Genomic DNA, 15,305 nt, shown 5'->3' on the forward strand with positions numbered 1-15,305 from the left:
CCAGTTTGGACACTGTCTCCAAGGAGGTTAATCTAGCCTGTGTCAAGGGTGTATTTTATAGCAAGGCTTAAGGGACAGTGATTGGTTTTATTACCTTTATGTGTATTTTCTCTGACCTCAGCCTTCCTTTCAGGGCACCTTTCCCTGTCCTGCTTAGTGTAACAATACACCGCGACCAGTCTGGGCCAAATACAAGTTGGTCCTTCCGTCTTCACTGCTTTTGTTTCTTCCAACAGCAGCAATGATATCAGCTGCCATTTGTTTGCTCACCCTGTGCTGGGAGCCAAGCCTAGCTCTTTACATAGGCTTTCTCTTTACTTACCTTATGAGGTTGATAATGTTGTCCTCATTTTACAGCCAAGGAAATAGAGCCTCAAAGAGGCATGTGTGCACAAGGACACACAGCTAGTGAATGGTGAGATGAGAATCGAGACCAGGACACTGACTGGAGCCCATGCTCTTGCCTACTAGACCACACTTCTGGAATGTTCTCATACGTCCCTGCCCATAGAAGTCCTACCCTTCGTTTGAAGCCCCACTTTATTGCTCACTCCTCCCTGATCATCACAACCAGATATCATTGCTCCTCCTCCATCTGACTACAGCACTCAGCAGATACTAGTTTCATCCCGAAAGCATACCACTTTGTGCTTACAGTTGTTAATACGTGTAGCTTTTCCTTTCTGCTAGACGATCTGCTTCTTTAGAGAAAGGTCTGGATCTTGTATAACTTTATAGCCTGCAAATTGCCTTGCATGGAGCATACATTTATTTAATAGATATCTGATAGATAAGAGTGAATGAACAAAGTTCTAACTCCCTTAAAGAGAAAATAATAATATATGGAATAACTCCTTTATTTCTCACGACTCAGGGAATAGGAACTCTTATTGTCCCCATTTTGTAGCCAGGGCAACCTAGAATGAGAAAGCTAGAGCTTCTCATTTGAAATGACAGAGCCAAGAATCAAATCTATGCAGTCTGACCCAGGAGCCCGAGCCTTTCACCACTGTGCTAAAATATACCCTTCTTTAATCCCGACCCTACGTAGGGAGCTCTTTTGAGATCTAGCTGCACCCAAGGGCAGCTCAAGCTAAATGACGTAGCCCAGTGGTGGTCTGTGGTTCCCATCCTGGTGCCTTTCAGCGCTCTTTGGCCATTGTCCTTGAATCCCTACCGTAGGACTCCCTACTGTCAATCAATGAGCAGCTGAGGTGTTAAGTTAAAACTGATGCCCTCACCTACATGTATCTTCCTACCCTCAATATTTTTACTGATAGTCCTCAGAGCCTTTAAGATGCCAAGGATGAGGACATGAGGATCTCCTGGTAGAGTGTGAAACCTCAAGCCGTGCGGTGGGAAGGCTACTCCTTCCTGGCAGTGCCCGGGGAAGGTGAGGGGGGCGCATGCAGGAGATGAGCCTGTGTACATGCACCCAGACTCTACCGTGTGTGTGATATCAGCTGCTCAAGCTAATGGCTCATTCTGTCTTTGCAGGTGGTTTTATCAGTTTCAATGGCTCCTGGAGGGTCCAGGGAATCCTAGCCATGTCTCGGTCCCTGGGGGATTATCCGCTGAAAAATCTCAATGTGGTCATCCCAGACCCAGATATCCTGACCTTTGACCTGGACAAGCTCCAGCCCGAGTTCATGATCTTGGCATCAGATGGCCTCTGGGATGCTTTCAGCAATGAAGAAGCCGTTCGATTCATCAAGGAGCGCTTGGATGAACCTCACTTTGGGGCTAAGAGCATAGTTTTGCAGTCATTTTACAGAGGCTGCCCTGACAATATAACGGTCATGGTGGTGAAGTTCAGGAATAGCAGCAAAACAGAAGAGCAGTGAACCCTCCCAGGTCCTGGCTGCCTTAGACTAAAGGACTCTCAACACACTGGTCTCTTTTAATGTAGCGAAAGGCGTGGGAGTTACAGTTAGGATCAGCCACCTAGACGTGGGATTCCCTCCCTGGTGGTCATAGGTCTGTATGCAGTTATGAACAGAGGGTGCTCTTGGCCAACGTAGCTGAGAGGCTGGAAGATGGTTTCTTCATGTGTTCCCAATTCTTTCCTCCGATGTGCAAAATATATAAATATATAGCTGTAGAGTCACATGTATGACGTGAACGGCATATGTGCCATATATTCTCCCCTTTGGGATTCTTTTCAAGACCTCTTCCAGGATTCTCCAGGCATCAGGCTCTGTCCTCTCTTTGCAGCAGTGCACAGAGCAGGCCTTCAAAGCTGCAGGAGACAGGCTGCAGCGGCCCCTGTGAGTCTGGGCCGCCGGGCCGATGGCCGCTGCTGAGGGGCAGAGCTGTCCTGAGAAGGCTTTGTCCTCCGGAGCCCAGCTTTTCTGCTCAGCCGCAGCCCAGACACAGATTTGAAATGGTTTATTATTCCGTGGCTGCTTTTGGAGACGGAGGGAAGTGGGGAGGATGAGGGCCGCCTGCACGGCAGACATAACCTTTTCCCCCGGCTTCCCTTCTTAAATGGACTCTGTGTACCACCTGACCCGTCTTCGTGCGTTTATCCTAATCGTGCATGACCTTAACCTTTTGCTTCGACCCCACCTTATGTAATAGGCAGCTGTGAAACTTCACCACCAGACACCACGATTTTTCGTCTTACCAGAAACCTGTTAGGGGAAATGAACAAAGCGAATCACAATACCGTAATTTCTTCAATCGTTAAGGGTAGATAGAGGGAAATAGCAGCCAGAGAAGTCACAGTGCCCCCTGGGAAATCTGCTGTTTGCATTAGAAGAGAAAGCTGGGGAGGTCACCACCCTGAACTGAGCTCCAGCGGCCATTTTTGTGCGGGTTTTTTTTTCCCCTCTTGTCCTAGTAGCTTTCAAGTGTTGTTCACGCGGTGTTCTGAGCAGCACAGCCTAGAACTGCGTGTGTGTTCCTTGAAGCCGAGTACACAGTTCCCAGCGCAGTTTGGCATTTGACGATCAAATGCTGGCATGTGCTTCTCCTTGACAGTGGAAAGGCCGCCGCCCGTGGCATTCGGTCGCAGATCACTGTCCACACCAGGTAGCTTTCCCCAGGCGAACACAACCCGCCCCACACCACCCTGCGCTCCGTGGCAACCATGCTGGCTGGGAATTCAAGCTCAAACCTGTATTGTTAAGTGGCTCAGAGTTATTTCTGGGCCAGGCTTGCTGCTCTTCATTTCCTATCACCAAAGTCATGTTTCCAATCTCAGTATTTTATAAATTAATTGACAGAGAGTCCTGGGTCAGCCTGTTTGCCTGACTTAGGTGGCTCAAACAACCAAACAAGATTTTTGTTGTGTCCCCACCCCTCTGTGTCTGAAATGTCAAGGTGTCCACCTGGTTTCATCCTTCTCAAGTGGGCACTTGTTAAAGCTTCTCAAAGATCCAATTCACTGGCCACTCCAGCCCCAGCCCACTGTGTCGTCCCCCACCCCCACCCCCGCCCTCCACCCTTCCTCAACTGTGGAGCTTTCCCGAGGCAGGTTCCAGGGAAGAACTTGGGAGGATGAAGATTCCCTTATGGCCGCCAAGGACTGCAACCTGTCTTGACTCCTCCAAGCACTTCCATTTTTTTTTTTTTTTTTTACTGCAATGAGAATTAATAATGGTTTCCTAAGAGATTTGCTCACTTTTGTAAACTGTAATATTAGACTTTCCAACGTTAGAATTAGAACCCTGGTTATTTCTTTTAGCTATAGAATGTTCTAGTACAAAATATCTGTCACCATTTTAGATTGAAATATTGGCCTGTCGAGAGACAGTGAACATTTGGATGTGTGTGTTTGGGGTCAGGAGAGAAAGGTAGGAGACAGGCTGGTTGTGCTTGGTGATGGGATGGGCAAGCCAGGTGGCCTGAGCTTGCTTGGAGATCTAGGACATTCCAACTCTGGAGAGTTACCAAAGCCCACCCTCTAACTGAAGGTCAGGAATAAGCAGTTTCAGCATTTTATGCTGTACAGTCCATTTTCCTTTTCTGTTTTTAACTTAACCCTAAAATTCATATTGACAAGGGAAAGATTTTTAAATTCCATCATCGTTACTGTCTAAAATGAAAAGAGACATGCTTTGGTGAAGATGAAAAAGCAAAGCTAGAGGAAATGAGTGTTTCTTTATCCCGAGCAGGGTCTTCCTCGGTGGTGGGTGGTGCCAAGGGCAGGAGCGCTCCCCTTCCCCTCCAGCTGAGGTTACCGGGTGTCTTCTAAAGTTTGCTTTGTAGAATTAATTCATTTCTGAACCTAACCATGTAGTGTGTGTATTTCCTACCCCCTTTCTTTCTGCCTCTTTTCCTCCCACTTTGGCTTGTAGATTTTTTTAAAGACAGATGTTTTAGGCAGAATAGTAGCAGTTTGATTAAGAGTTATGTCTAAAATCAGAGAACTTTGCTTCCTTCCCCTGTCCTGGAGCACTCCGCCTGCTCCTCGTCCAGCTGTTCGGGGTCTGCAGACATCACCCCCAGGGGCCCTGTGGCTCATTTTCTAGGGACAAGGGAAAAGTTGAATCTAGCCTTTAGGGAAATAGATTTGAGAAGTTTGCATGTGCAGCTTCCCCAAATAGCACTGCCAAAACTTTGGAATTGTCCCATGATGCTGCCCAGACCCCCAGCCCGAGTTCGCATTGCCAATACCCCCATGGTGCCAAATTTTGGGATGGTTTTATGGTCTTTTAGAAATGGAGTTGGGAATGAATGACCACGTGCTTACGAGCCCCCAGCAGATGCCAAGCGCAGACCCTCATGAACGCGCCGCTCCGCTGCTGCCCCCTGGCAAACTGTACTCTTAACATGGGTTGGGATTGGGAGGTGGGGGTAGGACAAGGTAGGGAAAATTTTTTTGAAAATTCACTGTATTTGCAATTCTCTAATTAAAGGAATAAACAATACTTACATTAAAAATTCCAAAGCTAGTTCCCAAGACCTGCATTGATTTTATGTGACCAACTTGCCCAAGGCACTGACCTCTGAAGTCACTATTCTAATACAACATGACTATGCACATATGTACACGTTACTGGTAACCAGTGACTACTTCTGTTCCTTGCCTTAGAAGGTATTGGCCTCTTGAATCTTGTCTATGTAGTAAGACTTACAGAGAGTGTTTTCTAGAGTAAAAGAGCATATGCAATCTGGGTAATTTAAAACAGGGCTTATTTCATACACATTTCAACCCACATCCATTCTGTGCAAACGGGGACTGCGTGAGAATCATGGCATCGTTTCAGTATTATCTGGAGTAATTCTGGGAAACTGATTCCATTATTGAATCGGATCACTGGAATATCCAGCAATACATGAGGGATACACAAGGGAGTGATCACTTTTTCCTTTGCCGGGTATATCTTGATTTTCTGGTTTTTTTCCCCTCTGAATTATTGCCAGATCTAATTCTCTTACAACTATGTCAATGAAGAAGGTTTAGAAAGGGCAATATTTCACTGTACATTTGAAAGTATGTGAATAGACGCTCTGGATGAAACTGTATTCTTCCATGATTCCAGAAATGATTTTTATCCTTTGACCCATCATCAGTAGACTGATGTTCTGTTAATATTCTCCTAAAATTGCCTTCGCTGGTCACACAAGCATTCCCGAACCAGCTCTGCCGAAATGACTTGAGTGTTAGACACCACACTGGGGCCTATCTCATTGCCTCTAGATTCAACCATTGGTATCTGGACTTTTGAACTACTTAGTTGGACACTGCAGGAATAATAGAATCCAGTGTTCCCCCAAAGTGTGTTCCATAGAACACAAGTTCCAAAGGTGATCTTCCAAATATAGCGTTCCATGGCCAAATGAGTTTGGGAAACATACTATTTTAAAAAGTCAGTACCTATAAGCACATAGAAGGTTTTAATTTAAATGTCCTATGTGTGGGCGGCGGACAGAGGGGAAGAAGCACACCACAAATGTAATTTCAGTTAGCTCAGTGTTTTCCAGATTAATTTGGCCAGAGAAACTTACCTGAGTAACACCTAGTAACATTCCAAGGAGCTCGTGTTCCATAGGACCCACGTTGGGAATTTCTGGTATATGGAAATATGACTATTTTCTTATTCATTACAACTCTTAGTGGTAGCAGCACAATTTGCAATTTTGAAACACTACTCCTTTTCACACGTGAGGCTGATTTGTTAATGAAAGCGGTGTTAAGAAACAGTATGACTTAATAAGACCCATCAGCAGCTTCCCATCGGTAACAGAAGCCCAACAATCCTACCTGAAGCTCTAAACTTCTCTCTTTTATAAAAGTTAGTAAGAAGCAGGAGCCTTGCCATATAGCCAGGATTTCTCAGATTCATTCCAACAGCTTTCAGTTTTGTTTTTGAAGTCATCTTTGCTTTCCAGATTGAATCAAAATAAATATTTTTACATTTCACCTCTATGTGAAAGTTTAAAAATACATATATTTAAAACAATAGAAAAGGGGGGGAAAGACATTTGGTTATAGTTCATTTTAAAATTTTAACTAGATTTTTTAAATTATATCCATTGTATAATAATGGGAATGTGAACTATCAACACTTATTTACTCTTTCCTCTGTCATTCTTTCCAGATTCAGTGAAATAATCTGAAATCAATCAAAGCTCATTCGTTCTAAAATCCCTGTCCCATGTTGTCCCACCTTTCACATTTTATGTATAGGATTAAGTTTGGTGAGTTATTTCTTGCCTAAAATATAGGGCTTGGCTATAGCTCTCAGCCACTCTTAGCCTGGGCAAGGCGGGGAAGCTCTAGGTAATCCCGAAACAACAGATGAGACAATTTAGTCCAAAACATGGTACACAGTGAATTTAGGGAAAGTCATTAATCAGAATTACCTCCAGTGTTCAGGAACGCATCCACCCTGTGGACATTATCCAAAATAGTAAAAACTGAAAGTAGAACTGCTTCAGCTAGATGGCAGATTTCAGAGGGGAAGTGACCGCTGACACGATGAGGCTTCCATTAGATATGTGCTTCTAAACCTGTTCGGTAATATGTAACTTTTTTGCTAATTCTTCATGTTGATGCTTTGTCCATTTTTTTTTTTACCACTGTTAAACCACAGACTGTTTAACTAAGGGTGGATTATGATAATTTTGATGTGTTTAGTAGTAACCACACCATCATCTGTACAATCACTTTAATAAATACAAGTTAAGGGCTTTGAAGAGAGCATGTGGTAGCCATGCATTTGAACGAATCATCATAGGCATTTTCACAGCTCAAAACTCTGCCAACAAGCAAGCTAGCAGCAAAGGTGCAGTTTGTATTTAGAGATGTGGTTCCATTTATTCTAGAAGTCCTATAATCTAGCATTATTTAACCACAAAATCCCCTCTGACATTTGCCAAATCCAAATTAATCTCAAAATCTCCAAGGACCTGAGTCCTTGGCTCTGAGCACAGGCAGATTGCTATGAAGGTTCTGGTGGCAGATTGTGATGGGGGTGGGTCGGGGCAGGACAGTGTGCCTGGGTCACTCGCTAGCTCTGTGGGAGAGGGACCGTGTATCAGCCACACTCTTCACCTTTTGTCATGAGGAAGTTCAGGGGTTAAAGATGATATCGTGTTTCTATATAAAATCTGTCAATGCATAATTCAAAGCTTGTTCACCAACGGCAGAAGTAATAATCAAGGAATTGGGGAAGAAAACCTTTAGGGTACCCAGACATTAAAAATGTAAAAAGTAGGTTTTACAAAATTTGGATTATCAGAGTTCGGTCATCACAACTGTGGCCACCTGCACACAGATCAGTAGAAGGCCGTCGTTCCCACGTCTCCCCTGTTCAAACAAGAGGCTCCCTTTGTAGAGTGTTGGCTAGTGCTTTTTTTATGTGTTAATAAAGACAGATTCTAAAGCTTTTATAGGACTGTTAGAACAGGCAGAATCACATCTAAGAAAAATAATTTGGAACATTTTTTAATTAAAAATAAAAGGCAAAATTAATTTCCAGTATGGCCAAAGTCAGAATGTAAAGAAAAGCATTTTAAGAAAATATGAAAGACAAAATTAAAAGATAATAATATAAGAGAAAATATTTTAAATTAAGAAAGGAAGCATATTTTATTACATTATGAATCATGCTCTCCAATATTTGTGTTTTTTCTGAAGTTAAGGAGATAACATTGAAATAAGAAAATGAACCTTGGGTTATTTGTAAAGTCAGTAAAATTACAGTCCTATTCTATTCTCTCCCAATGAAAATGGATATGCATGGCCTTATTTATTGCTGTCGTAAAGCACCTTCACTCTTCTAGCACCTTCACTCTTCTAGGTTCTGTTTACTTTGCAAATCTGAGTGGTTTTATCCTGCATCCTTCAAATTTTTGCATTTTCCAGGAGGAAATGCCCCCTTTTTAGAGGTTTTTAAATAGTAAGATAGAGTAAATGATGGGCCTTTCATTTTCGAGTGCCCAGGTAACACCGAAGTCAGATGGATGCAGTTGATCCAACAGAGAGTGAGTTTTAGTAGACGTAAGTTTTCAGATGCCAACATGGATACCAGTGAGTATTCAATTTAAAACAGACAATCACAAAAACAAACAACAGGGTGATTCAATGTTCTTGCTTTTTGGAGGTTTTCTAAGCCATGTAATACAAAGGGTGGTATTTGCTCATAGTTTTTTTAAAAAACACCAATCGCAGAGAAATGATGTTTTAGACATCTTTAACCTAAGACAATGATGTCTCTTGTGCAAATTTTAAATTTCTGTCTGTATGAGTACATGTAAGAACAATGATTGCTTAGTGTACTAATGAAAAGATTTAAATCCTGCTATTTGAGAAAAAACTAGAACCATGGGATGTTAAGCAAGACTACTGCCCCCATTTAGACTTCAGGACCACAACCAGACAGTCTTCATGTGCTGACCATTTTGGTTGTCCTTTCCCCTCAGGTATACATTCAGAAAGTAGGGTAATAAATACAAAAATGTAGAAAATCCAATAACTTTTGCTTCTGTTTTAGAAGCAGGGGTGCCTGGCTGGCTCTGGTGGTGGAGCATGCGACCCTTGATCTCGGGGTCATGAGTTCAAGCTTCTCATTGGGCAGAGAGATTACTTTAAAAAACACTAGAAAGCAGTGTTTGCCCTTTTTAATTTGTCTGAAATACTTGTTCATATTGAAACATTAACACCTACAACATTGTCTCCAGTTTACCCTTTAATTACTAAAGCAAATGGATTTGATTTATGTCGCACTTACATGACCCAGGCTGTCCAGTTACAATTCATTTTCAGTGCCTCAGCATTCCTATGGTGAGCCAGGAAGAAGAAAACAAAAACAAAAGAAGAAAAAGCTTTAGTAAAGGCAAAGAATGGTTATTTTGACAAGCCTGGAAAATAGTAATGAAAAAGTTAATTCGAAAACACTCCAATGTGAACCATGTTCACGTACGTCATTTCTCTATGCCAAATGTACAGGGTGTATTTTTAAATATAAGCTTCCTTGCATTGATAACAGATTGATCTACTTTATCAACAGATTTAATTAGAAAAGTCATTATTTTTGCTGTAAGTACATCTGCTTGTATGTTTTGTTCTTTTCCTTTACTTTTTTTTTTTTTTTTTTTCTGAGCACCTGCCATGTGCCACGCAGAGGGAGTCTGAGTGGATCTGGTGGTGATCGCTCAGGCATCGTCTCTGCCTTCTTGGCGTTTACAGCCCAGTGGAGGCTTCATAGATACTATAGTGCTCATTGGCTGAATGGGGTGAAAATTGGCATCTTTCCTGATTTCTTCCAATAGCCTTGGATCTGTGAGAACAGGGCAGAATTACAGTATTTCTCTCCTATAAGAGAGTGCATGACAAAAGATTAGGGACATTTTGCTCACATCCAAGCAAATTCCATCAGATAATTACTCCATGATAGATCACCTAGGTTTCCCAAGGATAGAGTGAGGAAGCGAGACAGGGAGCCCCTGGGGACCAGGGCAGGGGTAAGGCTGTCCCCGAGGGAGGCCATCACTGAGGCCTCCACCCAAGTGGAACAGCAGCTGTACAAGGGCTCAGTGGTAGTGTGGTCAAAGCCAAGGTGTCTCTGCCTCCAGGATCCTCTCCTGATGAAAGAGAGAATTGCAGAAAAAGAGAATAAGGAATAATGAGAACACCTCTCCATGGCCTGTTTTGATTTTTGTTTCCAAGAAGCTATATAGTGTAACAACCCTATGCCCCAAAAAAGAACCCAGAACCAAAAGTGTTTTGTTTTAAGATTTTATTTATTTATTTGAGAGATAGAGCACAAGCAGGGGGAGCAGCAGAGGGAGAGGGAGAAGCAGACTCCCTGCTGAGCAGAGAGCTTGATGCAGGGCCCGATCCCAGGACCCCGGATCATGACGTGGAGCTGAAGGCAGACGCTTCCCCGACTGAGGCACCCAGGCGCCTCTGAGAGTGTTTATCAACAGTGTCCCTGAATCTATGAATTAGTGAATTCATTACACAAAAAATTGACATGTCTCAGGAACATAATAATTTCTTGGTTTTAAATATGAACAGAAGACTAAATGCCAGATTTTTCTTAAATCATAAGGTTGGTATCCATAGTAACTTTAGACATTCCAGAGTCTGGGCATGGAATTTAAGTTTCATATTTTGAACAAAATAGCAACATCTATTTTCTGTATGGCAAAGCAAAACTAAATACCAGACTTTTATTTTTAATTACAGAGGCCACCACTTCTCAGTTCTTTGCCTGGTCATCTTCCGTAGACATCTCTTTCTGTTTATGCCACCTGCTTCTTCACCAGGTAATATTAGCTACCACCAAATTACTAATCTAATCCTATTGAATTAGGATAATTGAAAGTGAATGATAAGAGATTGAGAATATCTCATAGTGATCAGAAGTGGGGGGATTCTCTTGGCATTTTGTTTCTTTTTTTTTTTTTAAGATTTTATTTATTTATTTGACAGAGAGAGAGACAGCCAGCGAGAGAGGGAACACAAGCAGGGGGAGTGGGAGAGGAAGAAGCAGGTTTCCAGCAGAGCAGGGAGCCCGATGCAGGGCTCGATCCCAGGACTCGGGAATCACGCCCTGGGCCGGAGGCAGACACTTAATGACTGAGCCACCCAGTTGCCCCATCTTGGCATTTTGTTTCTAAGCATGAGAGCATACAAAAGAAAATTCAAATTAAGTCAAAACAATTTATGATTTGGTAAGCTTAAAACCAGAGGTGGAGCCCTGTTAGTAATGAAGGAAAGAAGGAAAGGAGAGTTGGAGTGAGGAAGAGAAAAAAATCCCACATAACTGAGTAGTGTTTTTTATGAATGGTATATCCCCAAAGCTCTGATCTCATTCCTGCTGGATTTTGAAACAGTAACTTTGTATAAGCTTTTATTAAACAAATTTCACCATCATGAAGGTTTTCCATCAACGTTTTCTTGCTATTTTAAAAATTATAAGAGGTTGTTTATAAAAAGATTCCAGGATCCATAATTTATTAGACAATGCTTTCTTTTAGGAATCTTCAGATTGTATTTAATAATTAAATCCCAGGTCAAAATGACTGTTCAAATCAGTCAGGCTTTCTGGTAAGTTAGTCCCTGAAAACTATCCATAATAAATACAACAGAACCTTGGTAAAACCTCATTACTCGTAGTAGTCTTCAGAGGTTTTTATACCTACTGTTCTATATTTGTCTCTAGGAGACATTTGGAACAATGCTAAAATGTCAGTTTGGTGTAGAGCTCAGAGTGTATGGCGGTGCACGGTCACTCGAGATGCATGGCGTGTCATTCGGGTCCCTTTGATGTGTGCTGGGGTAGATTTAGCCTTGTAGAGACTCACGTGTTCATGCAATCACTGATTCTGTGTTGTTGTATACAAAATGAACAGCTAAAAAGTCACCCTGATGACAAGATTAAAGCAAAAATAAACGTTAAAGTTATTGGACTTTATACATGGCGCTGCTGCTAGTCTTTCTTTTGGTTAAACTCATTTTCCATTCTACTGTCCACTCTGGAGTTTTATCGTTTCTCAGTGCTTTCCAGTTAGAGTAGCTGTTGCGTTGAGATGCCATGTGGAAAGCAGAAGAACAATTCACGAGCCAAGACCAAAGCACCACAGAAGCAAGAGACAGGAAGACTGAAACTTTGGGTGCTTTCATTTAGAACGGAATAAGCCTGGCTCTGATGCAAAACAAGGTAACTTTTTAAAGTGTACACAACAAAAATTGTTTGTTGTTCACACAACACAACTTTTTCCCGGCTCTATACTTCATCAACCAAGTTTATGTAGTGTATAACTAGTGTTAGGTGATAAGGGTTAGAGAAGTCATACGTACATGCCAACTCTAGCGACACGGTATGACACACCTCCGAGAAAAGTGTTCAGAAGAGAATAGCCATCTACAACATTTTTCACAGGTGCAGAAAAGAACACTGTGGAAGCTGGACACCCTGGAATAGATCGTGTCTACACACACGCACACATATACTACTACTTTCAGGTATTCTAAAGACGCAATGCTCAAGCATGAACAGCACCTGGAACCTAGATGAAGAACAATAAAAGTGAATCAGCAGATTGTTGAATTTGGAATTGGGTGTAACGAAGCAGAAAAATAATGGCCTTGAATTATTTTTCTCCTTTTCATTAAAAATATTTAATAGCCAGAGTAGAAAATGCCTCCCACAAATTATAATCTTCTACCCCTCTCTTTAGGTAGAAATTTTTTTTCTTTTTTTTAGAGAGAGGGGAGAGAGAGAGAGAAAGCACAGGGGCAGAGGGAGAGGGAGAAAGAGAATCTCAAGCAGGATCCATGTCCAGCATGCGGCCCAACGCAGGCTTGACCCCATAACCCCAAGACCATGACCCAAGCCAAAATCAAGAGTCGGACAGACGCTCAACTGACTGAGCCACCCAGATGCCCCAGAAAATTTCCAGTATAGAACGAGGGACATGATTCAAGATTTCAGGATGGATGTTTGTCATCTGGGTTAGAATAAGAATTCTGGACTTTTTCAATACCAGCCACCGAAACAAAGAAATAGGAATCAAGAGCCACAAACACCTTCACTTACAGTGATGGATTCTATTCTCTCTTTCTTTCCTTCTGTTTTGTTTTAAAAATATAGTTGTGGCAATCTCTCTGGTTTTTTGAGGTAACAACAGCAGATTCTGGTAGCTGAAGCAGAAAGGGGACTTTAAGGATTTTAATGCAAGTGGTGCCTCATGGAATTCAAGGTCAGTCGGTATTTAAGTGCAGTCTTGGGAACAATTCACACCTAAGACTCAAAAGCTATCAAGGAGTCTACAGAGTTTCCTCTTCCAGCTCGAACAGATTAACTGGTATTGAACTAGGCCATCTACCATAAACAACTCTAAAACTTGATGCGCTATATTAAGCAACTGTTTTCAGGCTTGAGACGACCGTGCAAGATAGCCATCCTTGAGAGAAGGGACCACAAATTGTCCTGTGATCAACTCAGCTGTCTGTAAGGAGATAGTTTCCTGTTTTCTTTTCTTTTTTTTTTTTTTTTAAGATTTTTATGTATTTATGAGAGAGAGAGACAGAGAGAGAGAGAGGGAAGGAGCACGAGCACGGGGAGGGGCAGAGGGAAAGGGAGAAGCAGACTCCTCGCTGAGCAGGGAGCCCAATGCAGAGCTCGATCCCAGGACTCTGGGATCACGACCTGAGCCGAAGGCAGACGATTAGACTGAGTCTCCCAGGCGCCCAAAAAGGACAGTTTTCTGATTGTGGCACAGCAAGCTGGAGTCCAGGCTGGACTGAACCGAAGACACAGAAATCAGTTTGGGGCAAGTGACGATGTGACTAGAATCTGTCAAAGGGGGAGCTTCAGGAATTACGGGTGGGTCCTTCATGAGTCCTTAGCTGAGGGCTCTACTGAGTGTGCACAGGGTGAAACACTGAGGCTTAACAGAAAACGGCTGCTGCTGTGTCGAGAGTGGAAGAGAAATACTGGATACTCAGCATTGCTGGGGAATACCAAGTTCTGGCCCCAGCAGAGTGGAGAGACCTCCTTAACACTGTTAACAATCCAGGGGCACCTGGGTGGCTCAGGTCATGATCTCGGGGTCCTGGGATCAAGTCCCTGCCAGGGCTCCCTGCTCAGTAGGGAGTCTGCTTCTCCCTCTCCCTCTGCTCCTCCCGTCACTCGTGTGTGTGCTCTCTCTCTCTATCTCTCTCTTAAATAAATAAATAAATAAATATCTTTAAAAACTAAACAACAACAACAACAACAAAAAACCCAAAAAACACTGTTAACAATCCAGACGTCCAACCTCAGACACTCAGGCCTACCTAGAGTACAAACCACTATGTAGGTTAAGGCCTGCTTCAGACCTAACCTAACTAAGCCTAAACCCAAGTGCTGGCAAGATCCGCAAGGGAGGCTGAGGTGGGAAGCTGAGCTCCAACAAGTTGGAGGGGCTTGAGAACACCTCAGACTTTTACAGACAGGCTGAAACAAAACAGAATATGTGCCCCCTTCCTCCCTCCATCCTTCCAAGCAAGGTCAAGATGATCTACTAATAACTGAACTACTTACTAGAACAAATATGAAAAATAAAACTCTTTAGAAGATAATAGAATCTAGAATATTTATATATTTATAACATATCACTCACATTTTCTAGTATAATACAAAATCAAGAAGTCACCAGACACCCAAAGAAACAGGAAAATGTGACCAATAGTCAATAAGAAATAGCTGTCAATAGCAACCACCTCTGAGTGGCCAAGATAATTAATCTTGACATATTTTACAGCAGCTATAATAAGTATATTCAAGGACTTTAAGGCAACTATGATCTTCATGAAAAAATAGATAAGGAATCTCAACAGAGAAATGGAAAATGACAAAGTGAAAATTCTACAACAGAAAAGTAAATAACCGGAATGAATACTTCATGGATTAGCTTAACAGAACTTGGAGATGGCAAAAGAAGGAGTCAGTGAACATAATCAATACAAATTACCCAATTTGAAGAAAGGGTGAAAAAAAAATTTGAAGGAAAAGTAACAGAAACTTAGGGATATGTAGTACACTATAAAATAGTATAAGATACATGTTACTCAAATGCCAGAAAGAGGCAAGAGTGAGAATGGAGCAGAAGAATATTTGAAGAAATAATGGCCACAAATTTCTCAAATACTAGGAAAAATATCAATATATGGAACCAAGAAGGTCAGCAAACCACAGGGAAGCTAAATACAAAGAAAGCACACCCCGAACTGTCGTAATGCCATGGCTGAGAAGTCCTCCAAAACCATCAAGTCAAAACAATAATTTTAAAAAGGAGAATCAGCTAAGAAGGCAGCAGAGGAAATTACATGGAATATTAATGCTTAGTCAGTTAACTCAAAA

At 42.1% G+C, this 15,305-nt stretch overlaps 1 protein-coding gene across 7 annotated transcripts in view; it reads left to right on the top strand.

The window, feature by feature from the left end:
• The window catches only part of PPM1L (protein phosphatase, Mg2+/Mn2+ dependent 1L), a 289,156-nt gene extending 277,283 nt beyond the window's left edge, over nt 1-11,873 (top strand). For 6 of the 7 annotated variants that reach the window (XM_045811472.2, XM_087870320.1, XM_087870324.1 and 3 more), the window contains exon 4: nt 1,498-11,873. In XM_045811472.2, the coding sequence (XP_045667428.1) occupies nt 1,498-1,844 (347 nt within the window). In that variant the 3' untranslated portion in view covers nt 1,845-11,873. The remainder of the gene's footprint in view (nt 1-1,497) is intronic. The other variant, XR_015727928.1, reaches the window with a different exon arrangement.
• The last annotated feature ends 3,432 nt before the right edge of the window (nt 11,874-15,305 follow it).

The sequence above is a fragment of the Ursus americanus genome, chromosome 20 (assembly GCF_024610735.1).
Source record: "Ursus americanus isolate L20-20 chromosome 20, mUrsAme1.1.p, whole genome shotgun sequence".
NCBI lineage: Eukaryota > Metazoa > Chordata > Mammalia > Carnivora > Ursidae > Ursus > Ursus americanus.